A 27,272-nucleotide genomic window follows, 5' to 3' on the forward strand; every position below is an offset into this window, starting at 1 on the left:
GTGCAACTCAGTCTGATGGGTGACAGAAGAATAGGAGGACACTCCTTTTAATTGAGTCTTCACAAAATTCCCATTCTCATATGGAAAAACCCAATTATAAAACTGATACCAGGTGCCCACTATTTTTTCCCACTAGCTTGGACAGCATTTTAGAAAACTCAAACGTGGAATTGAGTCACCTACTGTTAGTGACTCTTCTTCAGTACTGTGGAAATTCACAAATGCTCCTCAGAAGTGATTAATTTGAACATGATATCACACCCCAACAGGAAACAATGGTTAAAAATCTACGAAAGCATTTTTTTTTCAGATGTGGGTTTTGCCTCTTATGTTTATGTAAATTACAGTTCCATGAAAGCGAAGAGACAATAATGTTCAGCATTGCCGAAGTTCCTGAGAAGATGGATGGGCAGCCTGCAAGCTGGCTCTCCCCTGGATTCGAAGCAGGACTGTTTCTAAAGGAAGCTGCTAATGCCGCAGGAGTCAGTTGACCAGACAAACACACCACCGGGGTTGTGCAAGGGTGCCAGCAGAAGCTGCCGTGCTGAATTACAGCTGCTGCATCCAATAGTCCTTGACTGGGGTCCCACTGCACCGATGTGCTGATAAGGATCGGGCCCTTGGAGTACAGAGCCTTGCTCGCTGACTCCTTCCCTTTCCCTTTTAAGCAGAAGGGAGTGAATACAAAAACATCCCTGGGCGACAGACGATAGTAACTTGGAAAGCCTCTCAGATGGAGTCTTCCAAATCAGGTTGAACTTCTCCAACAGCCTTCTGTCAGAAAGAAGTCTTCTTTGTCCAAGAACGTGCAGCAGTCCCTTGGATTTCTCCTAGACCTCTGGGTCTGCCTGTGAAACCTCCCTCCTCTTACACCTCCAGGATCTTCTCCAAAAGCCTCAGCCTTGCGCTGGCCGGTCAGGCTGAAAGATGAGCACCGCTCTGCTTGGAAAACATCCTAGAAAGATCAAAAAGCAAAGCAAAGCAAAACAAAACAAGCCATCGGGTTCCAGTTTGCTGGCTTTTTTTTTTCCAGTTTGCCCACCAGCGAGTGATTTTGCTGGCGAAGCGTGGCTCCGCTCAGCATGCCAGCTGCCAGCGCCGCCTCTGCCCTGCCCCACTGCCAGCCCGGGCTGGGGCGGCTGCTCCCTGCCTTCGCTTTGAAGTTCGTCCTTAGGTGATGGAGGGTGGGAAGGGTTCATCCCATTAGGCAGCTTCGGTTTTCAAACAGGCCCTGCGGAATGCCTACCGAATGGCAGGGGCCCTCCCTTGGTGATTTACGGCTGGCAGAGGCCTATGTTATGAGCTGAAGTGCATAACAGGGACAGAGGGCTTGGGAGGGGGGTCTTTCAAGGCAATGGGGCACTTGAGAAGGGCTGAAATCATTAATTGTGACCTAGAGCACATCAGTCACTGAAAAGCAGCAAAAAGCCTTTCCTGATGGGTAGGCCTCACTTGAGGCCTTGGCTCAAGTGAAGCAATGGCCATGCGGCCCTCTGATTCTTCTGCCTGTAAAACCCCAGAGCAAAAGCTAGGTCAATTGGTTCAAAGCATAAATCCCTGCACACGATAATCACTGCATAACATTTCTGGGACACTTGATTTCTCAGAGGGCTGGTAACGCTATTTCATGTGGGTTTAAAGGACAGAATTCGCAAGCATCTTTGATTCGTCCCAAGTTCTTCAAAGGATATGGGGATAGCAGGGTGGGAAGGTCTCTGTGAAAGCCAGGCATTTCTACTGCTTCTTTTTTGTAGGGAAAATACGTCCATTATCAAGCATTTTCCAGAGCTGTCATGCTCTGTCTTTGCAATGATTTTATAAAAAATTATATACTTATCAGGGTCCCCTGCTGGGGCTTTTTACCTAGAGAACGATATCGCAATACAGCTGCCATGCTCTGTGATGACAAATAAGTGGTGACACATGATATGCAAGACATATAATTAGTGTCTTTCCTTCCATGAGATGTAATTATGTTCACTAGACAGCCAATAGGTCAGACAGGTTCTTCCCAGGCAATACAGCCCAGAAGTATAAAACATGTTTGTGGCTCATTCAAAACCAGAACTTCCAGGGGAGGAAGGGAAATGGCTGGGATCCATCTCCTTAATCTAGGAGGAGATTAAGGAGAAAATCTAGGCATTTCTTCATCCACACTTCACTAAAGCTAATGAATTCTCTATTTTTGAAACTTCCACATGGTGGGGAAGGTACCAGCTATGTTCTCTTTGGCTTTGCTGCCAGGTCAAACCTCGTCTATAAAAAAGTCACACTTCAGTCATGCTGAGCAGTGTGGCCAAGTGGAATAACTGATAACAGGTAATTTTGAACAGAGAGGAAAACTCAAATTCACTCTATCTGTTTGTATTATGTAAAATGCACTCTGGAGCTGCTAACTGAGCTTAGTGATCTCTCCTTGCGGTCTACCTCTGCCAGCGGTGCCAGCATTATCTCTCCATCTCTGCATTTCGGTTTGAGCACTTAGTGAGAGCCGACCAGCTGCTCTAGGGCAAATAGGTCACCAGCGCAGGTGTGAATCTGCAGTGAATCAGAAATCACCAGGAGTCACACTGGCACAGAAAGGACTTTCCATGTACTGACCACAACAGTAGAGGGCTGGGAACATGAGTGGGTGGCACCAGCTTCCCTTTGGACAGTTCAGTCTCTGTTCCAGTGTTTACGAGCTGATCCAAAGCCCCTGGCGCTGTGGTTTAACCCTGCAGGCAGCTCAGCACCACACAGACCCTTGCTCACTCTCCCCAGGTGAAACAGGGGACAGAATCGTTAGGGTAGAAGTGCAAGAGCTCATGGGTTGAAATAAAGGCAATTTACTAGGTTTTACGGAAAACAAAAGCTGTGCAAGCAAAGCAAACCAAGGAATTCACTCGCTGCTTCCCATCGGCAGGCAGGTGTTCAGCCACATGCAGGAGAGTAGGGCTCATCACACACAATGGTTTCTTGGGAAGACAAACGCCTTCACTCCAAACAGCAACCCCTTTCTCCTTTACCCCAGCTGTTATTGCTGAGTGTGATGCCACATGGCATGGGACATCCCTTTGGTCTGTTTGGTGGTGTCCCCTCCCAGCTCCTGGTGCACTCCCAGCCTGCTTGCTGCAGGGCAGCAGGAGAAGCAGAAAAGGCCTTGGCTCTATGCATGCGCGGCTCAAAACATCAGTGTGTTATCAGCATTTTTATAAAAAATCCAAAACATAGCATCGTATGAGCCTTGCATTAAATACAATCATTAGATTAGTTTTTGTCCTCATGTCTGACTATCTGATCTCCCTCCATTCCTCTCCCCTAATCTTTCTTTAAGCAAAACAGGCCAAAATGTAGAGATGTAGAGAGGAAAAAAAGGGATTTTTTTCACCATAATTAAAAAAAAAAAAAAAAAATAGTAATTAATTCAGTAGCCAAAATGCTAACCTTAAATTGCAGTAGGTAGGAAGGTGACTGCAGAGCCCACTTCCCTCTGAGGTCACAAAACCACAAATTCTATGCCTCAAAAGACCTGTGTTCAAAATGGGAGCCACCAATGTTATGTATGGTCTTTCCAAAACTTTTTTTTTTTTTTTTTTTTTTCTCATTGAAGCTTTCTGGCTGAAAAAAATTGGAAACAAAATGAAGAACTGAAAGCCAGGAGCTTTAATCTAGGTCACTGAGGTTGAAGGTAGCGGGTGCATTAACCCGTAAAAATATCTCCTACATCGCCACTGGGAAACCAGAGAGGGGAACTCACTGTGGTCAGGATGGGGAAGGGAACATGCATCAACAGATCAGATATCCATATTTCATGTAAGTTCCCTGCACACTAAGGGGTGCAGTGACCAAGCAGAGCAATGAGGGAAGGGGCAGAGAGCTGCCTACCCCGTGTGCTGCCAGTGCCAAGGCAGCACATTGGCTTGGCGAGCCTGGTCCAAGGTCACAACAAGTGACAGAATTATAAGATTTCAGGCCAGAAGAAGCATTTAAAAAATGTGAACACACCAAATTCTCTGCTATATTTCTGTGCTCCCTTATAGACTGCTCCCCTCGGCACCTTTGGAAATCCTCTTACGATGTCCCGTAAACTCCTTGTTTATGTGCAAATACCTTGGGAAATATTCTTTTGTAATTCTCTGCACATGTTTTAATGGTGGGATGGCTGATTCAAAATACCACACAAAACTCCAATTTCACATCAGTATTTTAGCCTGGTCAGCATAAACCTCCAGCTCTTGAGTTCTCATAAAAGAATTTGCAGCCCACTCTAGTGTTTCCAAGAAGCTCTGTGCAGGTATTTTTTGTTGGTTGTTACTTTTTTTTCTTTTTCTTGGTTTTTTTTTTTTTTTTGGTTGGTTAGTTTGGTTTGTAAATGTGGAAAAGATTCTCTGTGAATGAAAAGCGCCGCGATAAAATAACAGCTTATTTTACATTTGCAGTGCCACTGATCAAGATGAAAGAGCTTGAAAAAACACCCATTAAAAAATGCTATGGATAGTTTCAGTTTCCAGACATAAGGTGACTTGGAGTATTTGACTTGGAGGTTGTTTTTTTTTTTTTTTACTTTTTTATTTTCTTTTTGATAAAGATGACATATACTGCTTTAGAAAAAAAAAAAAAAAAAAGAGAGAGAGAGAGAAGGGAAATAGAACTCTTTCTAATCCCCCTGTGCAAGTATAAACCATAGCGTAGTAACACCAAGATTGTCTATAGCAGAAAGATGTAAATGCCAGATAAACTCAGGGAGGACTTCAATTGTCAGCTTGAGGAAGGCAGTGGCACCTCCTGAGAGCACACGCTCTGCTGTGACCCAGCAGATGGACCATGGGATGTCCTCAAGACCCTCGTTAGCTTCTGTGGGTAATGGAGCCCCTATTACTTTTGAAAGAGTTTTAATTAATTTGAAACTGTTTAAACTAACTGCCCCAAAACAACTGAGGGTGCTCAGGAGCTGTGAGGGCAGGAAGCAAACACACCAGGGCACACCCGAGAGGGATCTTCAGAGCTATAAGTCATCCCTGTTTCATGCAATAATAGAGACACCAAAGCTTTCCAGGGTTTTCTAGCAAGTAGAGCCAAGCTTTCCATGCTGCAATAACGTTTACCAAGAACTGAGGCATCTCAAAGCAGAAAGCCCTGACAGCAGCATGTCAGCTGTGCTGGGCGTTGCACGTATTGCAACTGCACCTCACAACCCACAGCCTCCAGAAGTAAGCAGAAGAAAGCAGGAATTGTCAACAAAGGTCACCAATTCCCTTGTATTTTAAAGTTGTCCAGATGCCATTACCCTTCTTTCAGCATCCCCTTTTGAGGGCATGACTGCTTTCATGCCAGGACAGAGAAACATTGCAGAGCTCTCATATCATGAGTCCACTCACCCTTCCTTGCTTGGCCCGCTGGTGGGTTTTGCTTGGAGCATAGCATGCAGAGGAAGGTCAGACATGCAGGACACATGGACAGCACAGGGCTTTCACTCTGTTAGAGCCCTCCACCAGCTCTACCCACATTGCAGCTTGCTTCCCACACTGGAAGCACGGAAAAAACACCTGCAGAGCGCTTAATGAAAAGGCGGCAATCACAACTTGATAAAGTAATAAGCATGGATGTTGTTTCACACCTACCTGCATGAGTACCTACCTGCATGAGTAAGAATAGGCTGGCCCTCTTCCATAAGAGTTGGCAGGATTTTATGTACTACGTGCAAAGTAGGATATATTCATGCTAAAATGTTTTGAAATGTGGGAGAATAGAAGATGAGGCAGCCCAGTTACCCACTGCTTTCACCATAACTCAGGAGGAGCTTCATACTCTTTTGAGAGACTTGGTGATTTACGATCCTCTAGCCTTAGCATTTCAGCTATATTCAGAAAGGATTTCTTGATTTATTTTACACTGGGTTTACATCTTTTTTGTAATGAGACTTCATATAGGACCTCTGAGACTTCCTTAAAAAGATATTCTCATTCTGTAGTGTATGTATGGCTCTGAGTAGGTTGGTTGTTCTCCTAACACCTGACTCTGGAGATAGGCAAAGCTGGGGGGGAGAATAAGCTGTTACCTTTCTTCTGTTGCGTTGGGTGATGTATGAACTGGGAAAATCAGCTAAACAGCCCGCACCTCATTAAGTAATATTGGGTGTTGTAAGAGCTGGAACACCACCAGCAACAAGAAAAATGGGCAGTTAGAGATTCATTAAAGGCATGACAGGTCTGAGTATGCTTTTGTATTCCAGGGAGGAAAAGCATAGATGTAGGTATCCCTGTTCCTTCTGGTCTTCCTTCTCATTTTTTTTTACCAAGATCAGGATTTACTGCATTTATAATAGAAATGTGGGGGTCTGGGAGGGTTTGCAAACACGTTGTCATGCAGATGGACTCCTCCATGCAGCCTGCACCGGGCTGGGGAAGGTGCCACCAATGCTGGCAGAGCAGCAGGTCCATATGCTGGGTTATGCTGACATGGGCGATTTTTTGCTTGTGTCATTCAGGAACAGACCCACCAATGTACGCAATTTGAACTTTATAAATTCAGACTGTATGTAAGGCTGCTTGTCTGCCAGGACAGGCATTGTTTTACAATGTAATCAGCAGGTCCCTGAAAGGATTCCTTAGAAATCCTGACATCTGTCGGTGGATGATACCAATATTATCTCTAGAATAATAATGAGATATCACAAAGAAGAGCAATCACAAGACCTGTCAAGTGTTCGTGCACTTAAACTGCAATTGCCATCGCTCTCCTTTGTGATGTGGGGCTGAACCCTCCGGTGTCACCCTAGCTGCCACTGGACGCCCTTCCTTGGTGCCACTGGGTGCTCACTGCCTCGAAAGCAAGACTGAATTATTTATGGGATCCATGCACAGAGATGTGCAAGGCCCCACCATGCTCCACTGCAGTGCTGGGTACAACCGCTCGTCCCCACCTTGCTGCACCTGACCCAGCATCGGGGTGACCTCTGTGCAGAGATGGGGTCTGCCATCATCCCAAAACCCTCCCGACCCATCCCGCTGCTGCTTTGCTTCACTGTGGCTTTGGGTGAACGCAAAAGGGATGATACGCTTCTTAAATCCTCTGTCCAGCAGGCATCGGGTGGACAGGAACCCCACGAATCAGCCCTAGCAAGCCCTAGCTCAGGACTAAGTTGGGCACGACAGACAGACGGACAGACAGACAGGCAGCCCGTGTCTGCCGGTCGTGCCCCACGCAGCGGACGAGGATGCCATCGTGTGGCCGACTCGTGTGGCTCATTTCCCACATGCTTTCCCGACGTTTGCGTGGAAAGCTTTCTGTCTCAACACCAAGCTCTCCCTGAGAGCTCCTGAGAATTTTGCTTGGGTAAATCCTGGGCATCCATCTCAATATTTGTTTCTCGGGATATCAGGAAAAATCATCACGCGACTCCAACACGGGGATCACACACCAAGGGCATCAAACGCACCATGAGGACATTATTTCAGATTCACAGTCCGTTGTAAACTTCATATTTTTAATTCATTCACGGTCCATTTTACTCACTGCAGGCAGATAACCAACAGTTTATTTGCATTGAAAAGCCAGTTTCCCCAAGTACTATCCCTGGGGACACAAGACATTATGCATCTAGAAAACATATTTTATGTATACGTATTAAAACAGGTAACATGGAAAGGATGACTCCATAAAGGTAGCCAGCAACAAATACTTGAGTGAAAGCTCATTAATTTTATCCATATTGTTTGTCAAAAACTGTTCCTTGTGTTCTTGCCAAGCTCAAAGGCTATGAGCCTCCTTGCCTACAGGTCCTGAGATGAAGCAACACCAGCTGTTTCTCCCACTTTTTAGGGCCAGTTTTGGGGGAAGCCACCCTTCTGATTTTAATTCAGGCCCCAGCAAAGGGGAGCCCACACTGTTTCAGGAGGTCTGGGAGCCCATTTCTGAGCGCTGCTCCAGGCCCAAGTTTTTAGGCGATTTCTGATGAGCTCTCCAAGTCTTGCAGCCAATTCTTCCATTCATCAAGGAATAAGGATGTACAAGTTTCTCCTTCTTTATTCTCCTTTTATGGAGGAAAGCTCGATGGCTGCTCCAGGCTGTCTTCAGAAACATCTGCTAAAACATTGCTGAGCTTTATCCCCAGGGGTCTCTTTCTCCAGAAGAAGAAGGAGGGAACCAAACATTTCCCTGAGGACGATGTGGACCCAGACCATTCCTCCTCACCGCACGTCCCTTGATGTGCCAGCCTGTTACCCCTCAGCCTCTCCTGCCTGTGCCACCAGAGTCCTCTTGTCACTGCAGTGCTGGTTCTTGTTGGTTTTTTTTTGGCATTAGAAGCTCCGTGCTTAGAAAATAAAGCATGGAGATTTTTAACAGAATAAACAGAAATAATCACGATGTAAAAAGTCGTGAGATTAATTGAAAAACTGAGGTAGACCAAAGAGAGACCTGGATGCCCCAGTCATCTCTGTAAGATTTCAGCAGAGCTGGAGGTCTGAAGGCAGCTGGTGTATTTTAGAGGATACAGTTTGGGACAGACTCTGCACGCCTTAGGGACTTCTTTTGATGGCATCTCTTCAAGGCTGCAAAGCAATGTCTGCAGGATTTGGCAGTTGGCAGGCTGGACTGTCATAGCAGAGAAATCAGATGGGCTAGCAGACACCGGCATGTACCGCTAGCAGGTCCCTGGAGGGCTGCACAGGGCAAGTCAGCTACATCAATAGGCAGCCTAAAACACAATATGAATTGTGTTTTATGTGTGGCTTGTTTTATTATCTTCTGAAGTAAAAGAGTGGCTTAGAATCTGAATTTATATCATCCTTATGTTTCCCAGATTAATTTAGACCTTGGATAACAAACTGAAGTTGTTGAAGACCTTCAAATCTGTTCATGATAATGTATTAAACTGTGGCAAAGTGGGGAATTCTATAATGAAAAACAAAAGCATTCATTCATATAGATGGAATCATCCAGTTCTTCAGTCCTGAAAGTGAGTTAGGATTTGGTAGGAATCCAGATGTTCCTACACAAAAAGCACCCACGCACCCACAGTGCTTTCCCCTTCTCTTTCCAGAGCAGGAGATCCTTGTTCACAAAGATGAGCATTATACATGGTATTGTACAAAAAACACTCACTCGGATGATGTTGTGCGGGCTGGCTTTGGGTGTATCTCACTTGTGTGGGTAAAGGGAAAGTTGTTCCATTGGTTCAATGAGCAAAATGCCATTAGTGAAAAAGTGCAATACCACAGTGAAAATTAGTAAGGTGCTCTTGGACAACAGAGTGAAAGCTTTGAAAAGAAAATGGTCTTTGGGCTTGATTGGGCTGGTGCAGGTTTGGAGCCTTCCAGAGACTAAGTCCGTGGCAGAAGAGAAAGCAGATGCCATAGCTGTGGGCTTCTGCAGTGCCGGGAGTCTTCGATGAGACCAGTGAGCCCTCACCATCACCGTACTGCTCAGGAAAGTAGGAGACTGATCAGGTCGTCTTGGCAATGCTTTTGAAACAAGAAAGAAGGGGGTTTATAAAGTACCACACAAAAGAGCAGACTGCCATGAAAGATTTTGAGTATTTAGCTGTTAAAATTTTCCATAATCAGATATTTTTAATGATGTTCCTTTATTCAACCCTAAATTTATGAGGAAAAGAGTAAAACTGTGAGTTGATAGTCAACACACTTTGTCAGGGTTTAATTTCAGGTCTCCATGGTAGATCAAGGGAGGAAAGGATACTATGAAGGGACTTTAGTCAGAATATTTCAAAATTTATGTTAGAAAATACTCTCCTTTCAGATTTTCTTTTCTGAATTGAATCAATCAAGACAGTCACAATCAAAATGGATTGCAATGAAATTCCAGGAAATCTGGAATGCAATGAAAATCCATCGGTATATCTCTTGTGCTCCAAATCCCAGACCCATATTTGAAAAGCGTTTGCCTGTCCAGATGTTGGTACCCATGTAAGTTACCTGATTTTCAGCGGACCTCTACAATTGCAACTCCATTTGATTCAAAGGTTAATTTTCTAATTTTAAGAAAGCTAGAGGGTCTTTATGCGCTGACCTGGAAGTTAAGGATTGGTCTCAGTTTGGTCTCTTTTCATTGCTTTGAGAGAAAGTTCATAGCCAAGAAACATGGCTGAACTCATTGGGAATCCTCGCACTGCATTGACCGTGATGCCCCTAAAAAAGACCTGTTGGGGATGGAGAAAGGTTAGAGCACAGGAATACACTGGCTGTTTCAAGAAGAAGAAAACGTTGAACCAAGTCATGGTGGGGTTCTGGAGAACCCAACCTTGGTTTGCTCAGGAGATAGGCTCCCACTGATAGTCTTTGCTGAAGTGTGCGCTGAAGAAGGGAAACGTAATGGCTAAAGTGGCTGGTTTGGCATCAGTCTGCTCTGTGTTCCCTATAGACTTTTTTTCTGTATCTGCCAGCAAGAACCAGAAGCAGTAGAGGGCCTCATGCCACTGGTGGACATCATCAAAAGAAATCTAAACCTTCTTCTAATGCTGTCCTATATGGCTAGTTTTTCCTTCCCTTTGCATACATGAGCATTTGGGCATCATGAAAATGCCAGGGTACAACAACAAAGCTCTTGCTTTCACACAGCTAATGTTTCAACTTCTGGGCTAGCTCTATGGCGGCAAATGACAGCTGGGAACGAGAGAGGGAACATTTTTTATGTGTTTCATTTCTGAGTATAGCAACCATTTCTCAATCAGTAGAAATCTGGACTTAATCTGTGCCTTGCTGAGAGCTAGCTCTCACATACTGGCTTTGGAGAAGATATTCGATATCAGCTGATATTTTCACATTTGGGTTCCTAAGGTCAAGCTTCAGTGCCCACCCACTTAAGTGCTTTCTGGATTGTGGAGAAGGGGCCCTGGTCGCTCCCCATGCCAGGCCTAGGCCCGTCTCCCTGCTTGGCGCCCTCACCTACAAGCGCTGCTGCCAGGCCGAGCACAAAGCACTGGGGGGCCAGGAGAGACAAATTACAGAATGATGACTGCAGGGAGTAGCTCTGCTGGCCTGCAAAATCACCCCATTAACCACCCTGGCTAACCACGGTGGTCACTAATCTAACCACCAGAATTTCGGAGTAGAAAAGAGAAGGTCTCTTCCAACCTAGAAATTCTGTGATTCTGTGTGATTAAGGCAGGGCCCATCCAGGCCTTAGAGAGGCAACACTCCCACAGCTACTGTAAGACTGAATTGGAGACCTTGGCAACAAGACTGGAAGCCCATGGATTTAAATGTCTAACCAGTGTTTTTCCCCTGGAATCCCGAACTCAGCTAAACAAGCCTTCTCTTGTATCCAATAAATCCATTTCTGCATGGTGTTGACTCGTACGAGACAGAATCAAAACACATTCACATTGTTTAGGATGGCATTTGCAATGTGAAACTGTGCTATTGGGATATTTGGGATATTACTCAATTTACCTAGGGTATTTTATTCTGTCTGAAAAGACACAGTTTTCTGGGAGAAAATTCAAGTGTTTCTTGTATCCATAAGGTAACACAATAGATCCAAGTTAAATAATAATGAAGATTTATAAAGAAAAGTCCAGAGGCTTTTTTTTTTTTTTTTCTCACCAGTGTGAGCACACCTGACTATGGAGAAAGAAGAAGGATACATACATATACATATATATATATTATTAATTATTTTTTTTAATTTTTTTTTTTCATATGCCACTGAAAATGCTGTTCCTTTGTCCCAGCGTGAAAACATCCAGACCTGGGCTTGCCTTCTATCAGTTCTGCGTCTCTAAACATACAAAACAATTTATCTTATGACAGAAAGGTCTGGTCTTATCGCTCAGTTATTACTCAACTCTACCGCAGGCTCTGTCCAGGCACCAGGAATGACAACAAACAAACCGCAAGCAGCTCAGACCCCAGGCAACAAAACTGAGTGCCTGAATTAATATTCAAGCAGGCCAAGGAGGGTACTGGGTGAGCGCAACCGAGCACTCTCCTTAGGATTCCTCTGGGTGCCTCTGGGTGCTTCATACCAATGTGATTTTCTTCACTTAACAGCCAAAACCCAACCAGACTGCAAGCTCCTATGACAGCTGGCATAATATAGTGGCATGTTGTCAAATATTTAAATCCCACTGACTTGTGATTTTGCAGGTTATTTTTCTTGCTACTTCAACTTGTTACTTTTCCCTCAGAATGTGAAAATTAACACTCTTCAGCTAGGAGCCCACATGATGTTTTGATGACAACTGAAATACAGATTTAATTCAATATCAGAAGACATCACTTCCCATAAGCATACATTGGTGGTGCAATAAACCTGCAAACCCTGGTTTTCTGCCATTCTCATTTAACTGAGACAAGGTTTGCAGACAGAAAAAAACAACTTTTATTACACTAATAAATAAAGTCAGAAAAAGGAGGGTGGTTTTTGGCACACAGTCCTTCTTCACAATGAAAACTGATGCAATTCTGATTTAAAAGAGCAATTTCCATCACTAATTTATGATATGTCAAATTATATCCACAGTTAAGCACACTGACACAAAATGTTATTCTAACTTAATAACACAAGCAGACTATGACCCTCAGTCACTCATATTTTCATTTCTGCAAGGCACATTATTACTCTCACAATTATGAACTATAAAGAATCTGTACTATAATTACCGACTGTAATTATTACAATTTATAGCTAACTGGCTTTAGTTGTCTCTCAACCCTGCAGATGGGTTTGTAACAGCCGCTGTATTTCCCAATTAAAAAATCAGATGCCTGACACACAGATTTTACTTCAAATACCACTTACTTTTAGGCCCTCGTTCTGGTAGCTCTGCAAGATACAGTCAAGGATCCCCTTGTACTTGTTTAAGTAAACTCCATCTGCCTGAAGTCGACTTTTCACAACATCCATTGGAGTAGCAGTCCCCCAGGAAATTACTCCTAAAAAAAAATACAGAAGAGAATCCCGTCCTTATCCCAACACACACCTGGGCTTTGGCCATGACAAGGTATTTGAACAACTTCTCTGTGTTTTCTTGGCTGCAGGCCAGCGAACTGGGAACATCGTGTCTCGCCCACCGCATCATACTCACTGGATATTCATCTCAGGGCATTCACCCTGCTCAGGCACAGAAACGATATTTCTGGGGGCAAAGTTCCCTGTTTCAGGAAGAAGCACTGGGATTTTGGGGGTTATGCCAGTAAACAAATGCAGGCAGCCCAGGAGGTGCTCAGCCAGGTAAAAATACTGCTTCTGCAGTGCTTCTGGTGGATGTGGACATGCTCTGGTGGACATGGACATGCCCAAACTGCCAGGAGCTGCCACATTTCAGACCTGGAGTCCTCCAACAGTATTACTGAAAAACAAATTTCAAGCTGAGAATGCAAATAAGAGGCTGTTCTCGTGTGGCCAAATTTAGGCTCCCCACAGCTGAGATACATTGTCATTCCTATACAGAAACTCCATTTACACTGATTATCCTGCAGCTGGATGGAACATTTTGCCTCTGAAAAGGTCAGTGTTGCTTCCAACACAACCAAGAGCTCCTCCGTATCAGTCCTGTGAACGTGTAGCAAATACCATCTTCAGCTGTTCCCACTTTCCCAGACACATCGTGTTGGTTCCATACAGAGAGATTTACTGCGTTATGAAATTTCCCTGCACGTGGCTGCAATACATGGCACAGCTGGGCTGACAAGAGCATGTCTGGACCTTACATGAGTGTTGGGGCATACTAGAGAAGCTGTTCAGATAAACCACAGCTCCATTTATTTGCGGGAAAAACAGAGAGAGTGCTGTTTAATCATTACCTGACCTAAAAATTGTTCTGTATTTAGGGATCTGCAAATTTTAAATGGCCAATAAATGGGTAAGGAGCAAACGGGTGGACTTGCACATGAAAGCATGGGGGTGCACATGCCAGCCTTCCTGGCAGGTGTACACAGGAAAAATAAAAGGTGGGGGAGGGAGGGGAAAGAGAAAGAAAATCAGTAAGTCAACTCTGCTGATTTGTGGTTTCTGCAGTGTGCAGGGAGGGTGCACACCCTCCTTGGTGGGCAGCCAACAGGTTGAAGTCCTCTTCTGGAAGCATTTTGGCTGCCGTGCGACATCCGGGGAGAAGGCAGCACCGCCTGGTTTCCTTCTTGCTGCCACCGAGCCTGGTGAAGAGCTGACAACGCAGCTTCCATACAGTCTGTCAAGTCATAAAACGCAGCCTTGGGGCCAGAGGGCCTGGCCCTGGGTGAAATGCTTCCTCAGCCCCACATCCCCTGCCAGTGACCAGGAGAATGAGGCAGTCCCTGAGCCAACCCCACACATCTGCCCTGGGACCCTTCCTGCCCTCGTTTTGCCAGTATTGTGGGGAAAAAGTGCTTACCTGCTATACCCCCTGCAAGCCACACGGAAGAGGGATTCGGAGAAATGCATCCGTCGGGGGTAATCCATCCACAGAAAAATGTGTAAGGGATGAAATACAGGCAGTACCCAGGAACATCCCTCAGAAGCATTGCTCCCACACCTCGGTATATTCCTGCTATCCCTTCTTTCTGTAGGACTGTCCTAAAGCAGTGAATCGGGCCTCGGTACATGGGAAATCCAGGAACTGTGGGCTTTAGTTTATTGTTGGCTAAAAATAAAAAAATAAAAAATAAAAAGGAATTAAAAAAAAAAGATACAAGTGTTATGATAGCTATTTAGCTACAGTTCCTTGCAAAAACCCAGCGTTAGGAGCAGCCACAGAGGTGGCATGGGTAAAATGGGAGAAATGCAGATGAATGGCTGCTGAAATACTGACAGGAGATGTCTGCCAGCCTGGGAACCCAGCCTGGGAACCAGAAGCATCCTTGAAAAGTGCAGCTGGGTGCCAGAGAACCAGAGACAGCCTGAGATACCCTCAATAAGCACAAAACCAAGAAACTGCAACAGCAAACTTATCACCCGCAAAGGCAAAAAATAGTCCGAAAAGATGTAAAACACCCTGAGAAGCAGCAATTGGCAACAGGTACTGGTTCCCACCATCATGATCCTCACACAGCCATGTGCCAGGTAGCTTTGTACACCAGGACCAGCAGAGCGAGCAAGAAGGACCTTTTGCTTTCCTACCTGTGATGTATGGCTGTGTTTGCATCTGCAGCCTTATCTTCACCAGGTCAACAGGAGTGCCGATCCCGACGGAGACGAACCCCGCCACCATGCTGGCCAGCGCCACGTCGGCCAGCACCGGCGCATGGGAGGCATCTCCGTGCCGGAGCTGGCTGAGGAGCCGCTGCGTGTTGCTGAAGACACCAAACACCACCGAGCTGTAGACAGCAATGCTGGCCAGCGGGAAGGACATGCCTTTGAAGAAGCCGGCCACCTACACGGGAAAGGAGCAGGAGTTACAGGAGCAGCTTGGCACAGCTGCTCTTATCTGTCTGGCTCGCAAAACCACGGCAAATTCCTCCTCCCTGTTCTGCTTGCTCTGTGCATCTGCCTTCCTACTCTGTCCCCAAGGAATGATGAATTGGCTTTCGTGTGATGCAAGACATTGATCACTTGGATCTTCCTCTTGTCTCTGTTTTCTGGGTTTGGTTGCTCCCATCCCTCAGGCAGGGACGGCAGGACCGGGAACATTGCCTGCAAGGAGAGGGGAGTGGGGCTGAGTGACGCAGCCACCCGCTGCTCTATCAGCCAGAGCTGCAAATCCAAGCAGCAGATGTCTCTTGGAAGCAACCGCCTGCACATGCTGAGCACGTGGAAATTGATTCATCCTGCTAAGGAGAAGATCGTGCGGGATGCGGGAGTCTTCTGAAAGCACAGGAAATCCTGCAAAAGTCTCTCCTATGGCCAGCTTCTTTCCTGGCATCACCAAAGACAGCAAAATACCTCCGGTAAAGGGTTTTGCTGGCAGGTACAGGCAAAACAGTGGGTGTAACAGCCTGATCCATGTGGAAACATGGGCAGTGTCATTTATCATGTCTTCTCCCTACAGGGGTTACCAAGAGAACTGGCAAGAGTTAGCAAGAGGAGGCTGCGAAGATTCACAGTCTTTCTTCTTCCTTTAGGCATTGAATGGAATTGCACCAACTTTGGTGTCAACACTGATTTTATATAATTGCTCCGTGCATTTATTTATTTATCTTTTTGTGTTTTCTACCAGCGTATTTTAAGTATGATAAAGTACTTACAGACTCATTTCTGTACACAGTAAGAACACAGTTGAGTGTATTTCCATATCCTTGTCCAGCTTGCAAACGAGTCTGCAAAACACATTCGTGAAATGTGATTAAAACCCCACACTTCCAGACGGGTGAAAGCTCATGCTATGTAAACAACGCGTACTTTGCTTTGAGAGTGAATCCTCGCTTAGCTGTAAAGAAAACAGAGCAATAAAGTAAGATATATATGCATCCACTCCCCTTGAACTTTGCCAGAAGCAGGGCTAAGCAGGACCTCAGGGCTCTGAAGCTGTTCTGCAACATCTGGATTCGATGACTGTCAAATCGCTCTCGAGAGCAGACCAGCTACTCTGTCCCAGCCCAGCAATCGCAGCGGATCGCTGGTGTGCAATACCATCACTTGCAAATTCATGATTTATGTACAAATTGGAGGGTGATGTGGTCTGCTCCGCTTGGAGGCTTTCAGTGGAGGCTGGGACGCATTGCTGGAGGATGGGGAAAGAGCTCCCCTGGGAGGCTTCCAGGACCCTTCTGCTTCAAGGTGGATTGTAAAGACATACAAATACTAAACAGGGCCAAAAATAATTCAGCTCAGAAATTCTCCATGCTTCCCTCAAAGATACAGTTTTACATCATTTCTAACAAAGGCATTTTGTTTCTGGAAGGCAATAGCTACGCGCCTTCCAAAAAGTGCCTACAACAGCTGTAAGAAACGGCCGGTAAATCATGGCAAGGTCTGCATTATTCAACATATTTCCCCTCTCACATATATACTTATACACACACATACACTTAGATCATCTTTCACTCGAGCTGTTCACAAGTTTGCAATAAAATAATCCTTACAAGTAGGTGATGCGTTTTGGGGCTTAGAGGTGGGTGAGGAAGTGGAAGTCCCGTTCTGTACACAGGATCTCTTTTTTTTAAAAAGTGATTTTTTTCTGTAGGGAGACACTTGCACACACTCTGTCAGGGATGTTTATAAGGAAGCTGGACAGTATTTCTAGCTGTATCCACCAGCATTGCTGCTGGCAGGACACTGGTGTGGTGAAAAGAAGGCTGCAGGGACGGTGCCACCCTGCACCGCTCCCCGTGGCGGCACAGCCCTGGCTTGCAGCAGGTGAGGCAGGAACCCAATTTAGGTATTTAAAGCCCAAAAGAGTGAGTGCCCTCTGGAGTTCATGCCTGGGGAGAACAGGTTGAATGACCCAACCGTTCGGTCCTGCGCCCCGCCAAGGGCGGAGTCCCACCCTGGCCAGCGGTGCCTTTTGCCATCAAGCATCTCCAGCCCAGGGCATGGTTCCTCATCTCCCGGGTTGGGAATGCCGCTTTCCTTGCCTTGAGCTCCTTCCCCCAGTGCCATCTGGGGCTGCTTTGGCCTCCTTCCATGAAGATGGGCTGCTCTGAACCCCTGGGCACTGCAACCACGGAGAAGCAGAAAGTGAAAGATTTACTAAGCGCTTCCAAAAAGCTCAGACACGGCGCTGCAGCCCCAGCTCCTGCAGAGCACATTGTGCAAGGTGCCCAGCACCATCCTGCTCTGGGTGCACAGCCCCCTGCTCCCTGGGACCAGCACCAATGTTAACAGGACCCGGCTGGGTGGCTGCGGCACACAGCTCTGCATTCCCTCCTGGCTTAATTTGCACGCATAGCCCACAGGTTCCCATTTGGCCTCCATGGGCTTGTTATTTTTTCTTTTACACAGTAACCAGGTATTGAGAGGTTCAAGTTAATACATTTTTTGAATAACTGAGAGCAACCGAGCACCCTCACAAGCTGCTCGGTGCAGACCTGCCTCTTAGATAAGCTGAAATCCTTCAGCCCTGTCCCCTCCAGCTGGGGAGCCCCCGGCCTCAGGGGCTCTGTGTGACCCCAGGCTGCTCCTCATGGGTCTGCTGCTGTGTAAAACCTCCCCTTTCCATTTCCCATCCCCTAAATTTGGACAGACAACAAGTCTGCCTGCTTGATATTCCCCAGCAACGTCCAGCCCCTAGCGCAGCAGGTTCAGGCTGACACTTGCCTTTATAAGCGTGAAGGATGGGCTCTCCTGGCACCCAGAAGCTCAGCGCAGCCCGGCAGGATCCTCCAACAGCTACTGCCAAACTCCCCAAACTCAGCAGTGGCATTCCTGAGCTCCATCCTCAGACAGGGATGCCAGCACAGGTCCTCGGCAAGCCGGGACAGAGCTTGCACTGCCTGAGCCCTGCCCAAGCCTTGCTGCTCCTGCTGGGGGGCTGCACCTTTCCCATGCTGTGATGCTCCCAGGGCTGATAGCAGCATCTTAGACACAGATGGCAGGGCTGGAAAGCTGGCTGTGTGTGAGGGGAGGGCTGTGGTGGCTGGGGAAGGATGTGGTGTGGGCCCTGCTGGCCCCTGTCACCTCCCCGTGGCCCTCCATGGGTCCTTCAGGTGCAATAGGACCTTTTGGTCTTTGGGTCTGCCACACTTGACAGCCCTACCTGGTGCCAGCAATGTGGCTTGTGCTAGGTCAGGGCATGTGGGCAGAGCAGCTGAAGCCAGGAAAAGTGGCCCAAGATGTCAGACTGTGCCAAAGGAGAAGGGAAGAGCGGGGTCTTCCTCCGTAGCTCTGCACCAGTGGGGATGGTCAGCCCGATGGGGCGCGCTGTGTTAACGTCTGCAGGGGCCTGTCTGAGCCAGGGTGGTGAACCTGGTAGCCAACACCTCGTTATATCTCTCAGTCCTTCCTTCTGAGGAGTATTTTTCTTGCAGGAATAGTAAATACTGCCTGTCATAGCCCTGGGATAGCAATTTCAACATTCTGCCCTTACAGGACTGCCGACACTAGGAAAACATGCAAAAATGCGCCTGGAGCAAAACAAATACAGTTCTCCCACTGCCCTTTGAATACCTTTTTGTGGCAAAGTTCAATAAAACACTGGCAGAACTGTTCAGCAAGCCCAGCACTACCTAAGGCCACTTTTAATTTCAGTATTAATCCTCTTCAGAGGAGCTCACACGTATCCGCCAGGTGTTTTGGTTTCCCATTCAAAATGAACACTGGAGAGGGAGAAAGACTAAAGTCTGTGAAAACATTTCTAAATTCCCCCTTGGGATGAAATGAAGGTTTTCTGCAGTCATCAGGCCGTCCCCCTGCCCATGGGTTTTTGGGTGGTGCTGTGAGGGCGCAGATCAAGGGGTTTTACCTTGATGGTGTCCAGCGGGTGGCCCACAACCACGCTCGCGGCTCCTGGGGAGGAAAACAAAGTATTACACAAAATGCTGAAGAAGCTTTTTGGACAGGACAGGACGCAATGGGTTTGCAGGGGAAGAGGAGGGATTTCCAGGAAAAGAGCCAGCCTGTGCCAAGCCAGGGCGACACCGCACGGTGCCCCTTCTCTGGCAACAGGCAGGAGGCAGGCAGACACACCTGAGCTTCTCCCCTGCGTGTCCTCCTAAACTCCAACTGCCTTACACTTAGAGGTGTCTGAGCGGTAGGAGGAGGTGTTAGATTTTAACATCCTGCCCATAAATGACCCCTGTCTCCCTTGCACTCATGTAAACTCATGCAACTTTTAGTCGTGACATGGCGAGATTCAGATTAGACGTGAGGAAATGCCTTCTACTTTTGAGACTATGTGAAATTTTGCACTCATGGTAGGTTCAGGCTGCAAAGAGCATCGTGTCCTTGGACAACACCTTACGACTTTACTCAAAATGCCTTATTAAAGTGTTCCTGCTTGTCCTGGATGTTCAGCACTACACATGAATATTTGCCACTGCCACCCGGGCCTGAGGCTGCGTGCTGGTGGCTGGTCACCCCGTGTCCTGCCCCGCTCCTGGGGGTGCATCGGGGATGTCCTGGGGGATAGTATGGGGTCAGCGTGACAGGCAGATTGCCTGAGTGCCTCACAGCCTCCACGGGCTGCATCGATCTGACGGCCAGTTGCTCGCGTAAGCTTTTGGCGGAGGCTCTGGATTTTGTCAGTCCAGCTAACCTATTAACCTCGTCTGGCCAGTCAGGATCCGTGAGCACCCCACACCTCCTTCCTCAGCCTGGTATCAGCATGAGCCTGGGCAGAGCTCCGGCCTGTGGCTGCGGGCACCGTGCTCGCCCCGTGCGTTGCGTGTCCCACGGCTGTGCCCCTTCTCACCTGGTCCACCCAGAGGGACCTTTCCCTGCTGTAAGACACCACACCGCTGCTGTCCCTGCACACCTTTCCCTTGCCTTTGCTTTCTCTGAGCTATTTTTCCGACGGTTTCCAGCAGCATTCCCAGCACACCAGCCCGAGCCCCTCCCCTCCCAGCGGCACCCTTTGCTTTAGCAGGGCTAGGGGCGCACAGGGGGGCTGCGGGGGTCCTGGCGCTCCTCTCCCAGCCCCACTACGGAGCAGGGAACCCAGGAAAGGGTGCTTGGGGTGGGTAGCGTGGCACTGACACCCGTGGGTGTCCCACCTGCGTGTGTGCAGAACCCACCGGTGTGCCAGCGAGATGCTTATGCCTTTGCTTTGACCCAAACGATCTCACCCCCAGAAACTGCATAACCTGCACTATTTCTACGTGCAACCCCACAAAAAAAAAAAACCACGCGCCCCCCCCCAGATCCTCCCCTCGCCCCCGACCCACGCGTCACCTACCGCCCACCCAGCCGGCGGCGAAGTCCTGCAGCTGGATGCTGCCCCTGCCCGTGCCCGTGCCCGTGCCCATGCCGGGGGACAAGGGGGGGTCGCGGAGCGGCGCAGCGCGGAGCCCGGCGGCGCTGCCGGCAGCAGCCGGGGCTTAAAAGCGCAGCGCGGCCGCGCCCGCCCTGCCCAGAGCCCGGCCCGGCGGGGAGCGGCCGCGCAGGGGCCGGGGGGGCCGGGGTTGGGGCTGGGAAGGGGGCTGGGGCTTGGAAGGGGGGGTCCCCGGGCTGGAGATGTCCTTGGGCACCCCGAGCATCCATCCCGGGGGGCGGCTGCCGCGGCCAGGTACGGCTCCTGCGCACGCCGGGGCTGGGAGAGGAGGGGAGGTGGGAAAGCGGAGCCGCTCCTTCCCTGCTCGAGTGATTGGGAAAAGGATTTATTTAGTGGAGGGAAAAGGCAGGGACTGCAAGGAGCTGTTTATAAATTCTCCAAGTGGAGGAGTCTGGAGATAAAGTTTCTTGCACTGCTTTGCACAAGCGGCAAACTCCTCCGCTGAAATCCCACCGCCTCGCCCTGCTGGAGGTGCCAACAGTGAAGGATCGCTCCCCATCCCCTTCCTTCTCCAGAGCACCCACAGCCCGCTTACACCCCCGTTGCCTGCTTGTCCCCCAGCCCTGCCGTTCCGTGGCTCAGGAGCCCAGCCCTGTTTGGTTTCGCTCTCGTGCCAGATGTTCACCCTCAGCCCGCTCGCCGAGCGGTGCGACAGAACCGCAGCAGGAACACAGCAGGTGCCCAGCGCGTTGCTCTCCAACCCTTCTCTGGTAACTCCTCACATACCCGTCTGATCCACACTGCAGGCTGGACTCACTTCCCTGTGTGGCTAATACCCGACTTTAAGCCCTGCCTGGCTCTTTTGCCCCCTGTGTTAGCAAAATCTGATGTCTTATGTCTGAATTGGATTGAAATATGTCTGGATTATGTCTGCATCCAGCTACGTAGCACGTCCTTTTGCTCCTTAACCGGATCACTTCAAGCTCTCTCCCTTGTCCTGATTTCAGGGCCACGACTTTGCTCTGCAGAAGATGTGTCGGCCCTTCCACACCATACATCTGCCCATCTGCATTGGTTTACTGCAGCCCAAAGCGAGCCCCGTGCTGCAGAGATCAGATTGCTGCAGGCAGCAGCTCCTCGGATCAGCTTGGGGTGCCTTCAGAAAGGGTTGGCATCGGGCTTGGTACATCGCCTTCCTGGAATACCACGTTGGTTTTGTTGAAACGTATTTTGTCTGCATATTCTGGCAAGTGCAGGACATGTTGGTAGCTCGTTAACAACTCCTGAACACCAAAATACTAGACTAAAATATAATTATTTAAAGTTTGGCTTAAACAGTTAGTATTTGAATTTCCATTAAAAAAAAAAAAAAAAAAAAAAAGACATTTTCCACAAAAAGAGACATGTTTTTTTCAGACTGACCTTAAAACAATGTCTCCTTATCTGCGTGCACATATACACAAGAAACCTTATCGCTGAGCTGGATGAAGGAAGCTTTTATCTGCAAAGTGCTTATGGAAATTTGATATTAGGTGTGCGGTTATCAGCTCGGATCATCTCCACCCGAAACCCAAGATTTTTCAATGTATATAACCCAGCACCTTCTCCATGCAGAGGCTGGGGGGGCTGTGGTCCTTTGTCAGTACTGGAGACAGGGCGCATGCACCTTGTAAACTTGCCAGTTGTTTGTTTTACCAAATATATTTGTATCCCTCCTTTTAGAAAAAATCCATATAGGCAGTAATACAGGAAGAGGATATTCTCCTCATTTTCCATGCATATTTTCTTGCAAAGCCAAAGGAAAAGCTGGCTGACTGAGGTAATTATTCAGATAGCAGCATTAATCATTAATCACAAGAATTCTCTCTAACTCCAAGCAATGCGTTTCCATGCCAAATTCGGAACATCTGCTAGCTCAGGGAAACGGTCTTTGTGCAATGCTGGATGGAGGGCTGGAAGCAAGCATTGTGGAGACTTGTTGGTGAGCGCTCCCAGCCTGGAAGAGCAGGGCAGAGGAGCCAGGGTGGATGCAGAAAGGAGCTGAGCTGCTCTTGATGTTGCTCCTTTGTCAGTAGGACAGCTCCCAGCTTCGGGCAGGGGCACTAGCAGCAGCATTTTTGCACTGAAAAATATTTGCCAGCCTTCTGCCAAGTCCTGCCGGCGGGCTGAGCAGCTCCTATCACCAACCAGACAGCCTCAGGTGTGCTGCTGTGTGCTCAGACCAATGTGTACAGCTCCAGCTCCCAGGTCTGCTCGTACCGACAGCAGCGGCGGTGTCCTATGGAGAGCTGGAAAGGGCCACAAACCTTCTGCTGCTCCCAATCCCAGCCTGGGTTTGCAGCCGCTCACAGGAAGCCCTGGCTGGGGGGATGAGCGTGGTTTTGATTAGGGACGAGGAATCTGCTGCCTCCTGCCAAGAGGGGGAACAGGGAGGTTGTGTCCTCCTGAACGTTGCTGTTTCTTCTTCCTCAGCACAAAACCATTGCTTTGCAGGGCACGGCACTCCTCTGTCCAGCAGGTGCCAGTGCTAGAGGCAAGGAGCTTCCCACCCCTTCCCTGGAGCCCTGCGGTTCCTGCGGGCGAGGGACTTGGTAACTCGTGGCCGATTCACACATGACCACACCGGGAAATAAAAGAACAACTCAGCAGAGAGGGGACGTGAGGGATGAACAGGGGTTACACATTTCTCATCCAACTGCAAAGGGTCTGTGGGCTGTGATGCGTTTTACTGCAAATGCTGCTGATCCAAGGAAAAAAACGCCTTTAAATATTAACCTTTTAATAACATTGTGGCTTCAACTGCTGGGCAAGATACAAGCAAAACAACAATAAACCTTGCTGCTGTGGCCAGAGTCACAGAGCACTGGGGTCTAATGCCTGGGGTCTCTGTGAGGGGCTGTGCCCCATGAGCAGAGGCCAGCAGGTTACAAAGCGACGTGCACAGCCCCCCAAAAATTGTGCACGCTGTGATAAGAGGGCAGCTCCACCGGCTGCATCTCTCAGGCAAATCCAGGCGGCAGGAAGACAAGTCAGGGGCCACATAGCAGAAATAGCTGTCCCCTCCAGGAGCTACCCACCAAGCTCATAAGAGATAAGGCTTTTTCCACAGGAATGTGTAGAAGGTGGATTAAGAGCCACGAAGACCAGGAGCAGGCATGGAGTCCCCACTATCAATGGCTGCAAAGCTCTTCTGTGCCCTTCCCTGCCCTCAGCCTGGTTACATCTTGCTGGAGAAATCCTTTCCCAGGAAGAATTAGGCAGTGAAGGGAATCCCCTACTCTTTTCATCCCCCTTTTGCTTATTCTATGCTATAGGGAACATCTCTGTAAGACGCCTGGAGTAGCTAGTGTCCCATGAGGACAAGATACATCTTCAGACCCACAGGCAAGGCTCAGCTGGGACTGCAGATTCCCAAAATACCTCTTTGCCATCTCCCTCGCTACTCAGCAGCCCTTTTTGGCAGGCATCCCAAAGCCCCGTTTGCCTGTCTGACCACCACATAGTGCCCAGAGCTGGGCAAGTTCAACCGAGCTTCCCAAAGGTTTTGAGCAGCACAAGAATCTACCTAACCCCACAGCTGGATGGACACTTTGCTGTTGTAAAGGCGGTGTTAATTATTAAAAGAGACAGCACATAGGGATGAAGCCTTCCAGTATCATTCTCACCTCTCATCACCCCAGATTGCCAATGCAAACGCTGAAGCAGACCTGAGAGGAGCTGCTGGGGATGGGGAGATCTCAGGGGTACATCCAACACGTCCCCCAGATCCTCAAGCACCAGCCAGCACTCGGGGCAGTGTCCATCAGCCGTCCCCAGGCTCCTGCCAGCAGCAGGGCCACGAGGAACCCATGTCCCGATGTCTTCCTCTACCACAGCCCCTGGTGAGCAGGAGACGTGGCCACATCTGGAGCCTGGAGAGCTGCAGCCGTGCTCCTGCACATGAACCATCCCCAGGAGCCAGAGGGGTTTTGGCTGGGATGAGGCAGCTCGGTGCAGACACGCTTGAAGCAGGGAGCAGAGCAATATTGCAACAGGCGGCTGCAGCACGGACGGAGAGGCATTTCTCCCTGCCGTGCAGGGACAAGACAGCCAGCTGTGACTCACGCTCCCTGCTCCCATCCCCCAGGTCCGTTTGCCACACTGCAGCTATTGATAAGACCTTGAAAGAGCAGGAAGTTTCCCTGGCAGAGGCGCCTGGGCGGGCATCGTGTGGTTGTACTGCTAATGAGCCGAAGTGGAGCACTTTGCTCAAGGCATTTACAAGTTTCCAAGCTTTGACTGCAGCACCGACAGCCGCCTGCTTGGCCGCTACCACGGTATGCAAAGGGACGGTGCCACCAGCACCACCGCTGTGCCGGCTTTATTAGGGGAGAGAAGACAGCGAGCTGCCAACGAGGAGATCGAGGGACGGGTTGATGTTCAACCAGTGCACATTTAGCAACGTGGGACTTGCAGCATGCAATAGCAAGGTGACAGCCATGGGGGCAATGCTTCCCCAGCTCTCTCAAGGAAATGCGGGCTCCCGTGCCCTGCTCTCCTCCGTGTTAGACCCTCCACGCTCACACAGAGAGAGAACTGGGGCATGTAGAAAGAGCAGTGGAGCAGGGAGGAGGTTTACTCCGAGGGTAGAGGCAGGAGTGTCTCTGGAAGCTACAAGCGAGCTGCAAGGCTGGGGAGCTTCATGCTCCATCAGCCAAGCATCTGCAGCAGCCACCCTGAGGTCCTGGAAATAGCTGCAGGAGGGATTTTGTGTTTGCTGCCCTGGGACTGGGGGGCAAAGCCTTGCCCAGGCTCTCCCAGCCCTCCTTCTAAACCCCAAATATGTTAAATGGTGTTACCATCAGGTGTTACCCCCCCTGGCAGTGACCTCCTGATGGACAAACGTCCTTGAAAACGCCCCTGGCAGTTAACCAGGTCCTGTGGGGTTTTCGTTCCTTGGACGGTGGTTAATGCTTTCAGCAGAAAACCAAGTCATTTTGTTCAAAGAGCTGAATGAGAAAAGCTGAGCCTCAGCCAGCTTCTAGTGGAAAACAACAGTGAAAACATGGAAAAAAAGCTTTGAAAGAATCGTGGAGCCCTAATAGAGGTTTGTCAGCTGCGATGGCTGTCCTGCCCTCTCTGATGCTGGAGGGAAACGGAGAGGACAGGAGCCAATGTGGAGGGGGAGGAGGTGTCTTCTTTGAACAGGTTTTGTCCCTACAAACTTTACATTTCCCTTCTGCAGCTGTCAGTGCCTGAGCCTTTGCAGTCAAAGTGGGACCATTTGGAGACAAAGCACTACGGTACCTGCCTGAGGATGAGTTGTGACTGGTGACCCGATGGGAACCTAAGCCCAGATGCACGCATCAGCACCCCAGGGATATACATTTAGGTAAAATAATCCCCACGCCTGGCTTTCAGGTCTCGTGTCGTGCCAGACATCAGCCAAGGACTCAGCAGGTGAGAGGAGCTCCCCTTGAGCTCCAGCTTCGTGAGATCACCCCCCTGCTGCTTACCCAGATGTGGGGTTTGGCACGTGCACTAACAGCACGTGAGTGCTTCTCACGCAGACCCCGTTGGCAAATGGAAATGAGAAGAAAACATTCTTTCCTGCTTATGGAAGCTGGATATCTAACCCTTTGGAAAAACGAATGGCAATTTGGAGCTTGGCTTTTGTAAATTGCCCTGAAATTCTCACTAATTGCGAGCAATTATTTAGTCCTCAAATTTAGTGCTGTGGGTTTGTGTGTGTGTGTGTGTGTGCATGTGTGATTGTCTTCAGCTAAATATAGTTTCCTCCATGTTTACCCCTCCGAGCATCCTTCCACCCTTCTGCTTCTATTATTCTCTTGGAGGAAAGGGATTTTGTTATTCTGCCAGGCCCAGCTGGGCCGGGGTAGCAGCTCATCATCAGGGAACGAGGAGCAGGCTAATTTTAAAAGGTGAACACTGCTATTTGCACGGAAACATCTCTGCAATCAATAACACCAGGAGGAAGAATGGCAAACAGAGCTAAACCGAGATCTTTGAAGTTGCAAATCCTAATCAGAACACTTGAAATCTGCAGGAAAATTTACTCAAGAGATGCAAACACCACTTCTTTGCGGGCAACAATTTGACTAAACAAGCACAGTGAGACAGTTTCTCATTTATGTTAATGGAGAAGCGTCTTTTGTTCGTGTTCAGTCCCACTGATTCCCTGCACACAATGTCCTATTTAAGCTCCATTAATTCACTGCAGAGACTGTAGGAAGAATTCGTGTTCATCTGTGTTGGAAGGACTCACAAGTTCACCACTAGTGAAAGAAAAAAAAAAAAAACTGAAGATAGCAGCAGCGAAGGACTCAAACTAAAAAAAAATAAAAATAAAAATAAAAGAGAAAGAGAAAACTAGAAAATTAGAAGTGGAGCCTTGTCTCTGCTGAAGACATCCTGGTGGTTGTGTCTGAGCCGGGAATTCACCCTTCAACTTCTTTATGGCAAGTATCTGACCTTATACATCAGGAGCCTCAGCAAGTCCCTCAGGATGCTGGTTGGGGCTGGTGAGGCATGGAGTGAGGGATCTGCC

The 27,272-nt window shown here is 48.5% G+C and overlaps 1 protein-coding gene across 1 annotated transcript; it reads right to left on the reverse strand.

The window, feature by feature from the left end:
- Positions 1–10,018: 10,018 nt before the first annotated feature.
- Positions 10,019–20,726, reverse strand: SLC25A48 (solute carrier family 25 member 48; the record flags this gene model as incomplete). The annotated part of the gene is made up of 7 exons (XM_084295120.1): positions 20,690–20,726; positions 19,259–19,302; positions 16,104–16,175; positions 15,040–15,292; positions 14,315–14,563; positions 12,745–12,878; positions 10,019–10,141 (listed from the first exon to the last, which is right to left on the reverse strand). Exons 4-7 carry the CDS (start codon positions 15,269–15,271, stop codon positions 10,019–10,021), a joined length of 738 nt encoding a protein of 245 aa, XP_084151246.1. The 5' UTR covers positions 15,272–15,292; positions 16,104–16,175; positions 19,259–19,302; positions 20,690–20,726.
- Between the last annotated feature and the right edge of the window lie 6,546 nt (positions 20,727–27,272).

This window comes from Netta rufina, assembly GCF_964035555.1.
Source record: "Netta rufina genome assembly, chromosome: 14".
NCBI classification, from domain to species: Eukaryota; Metazoa; Chordata; class Aves; order Anseriformes; family Anatidae; genus Netta; species Netta rufina.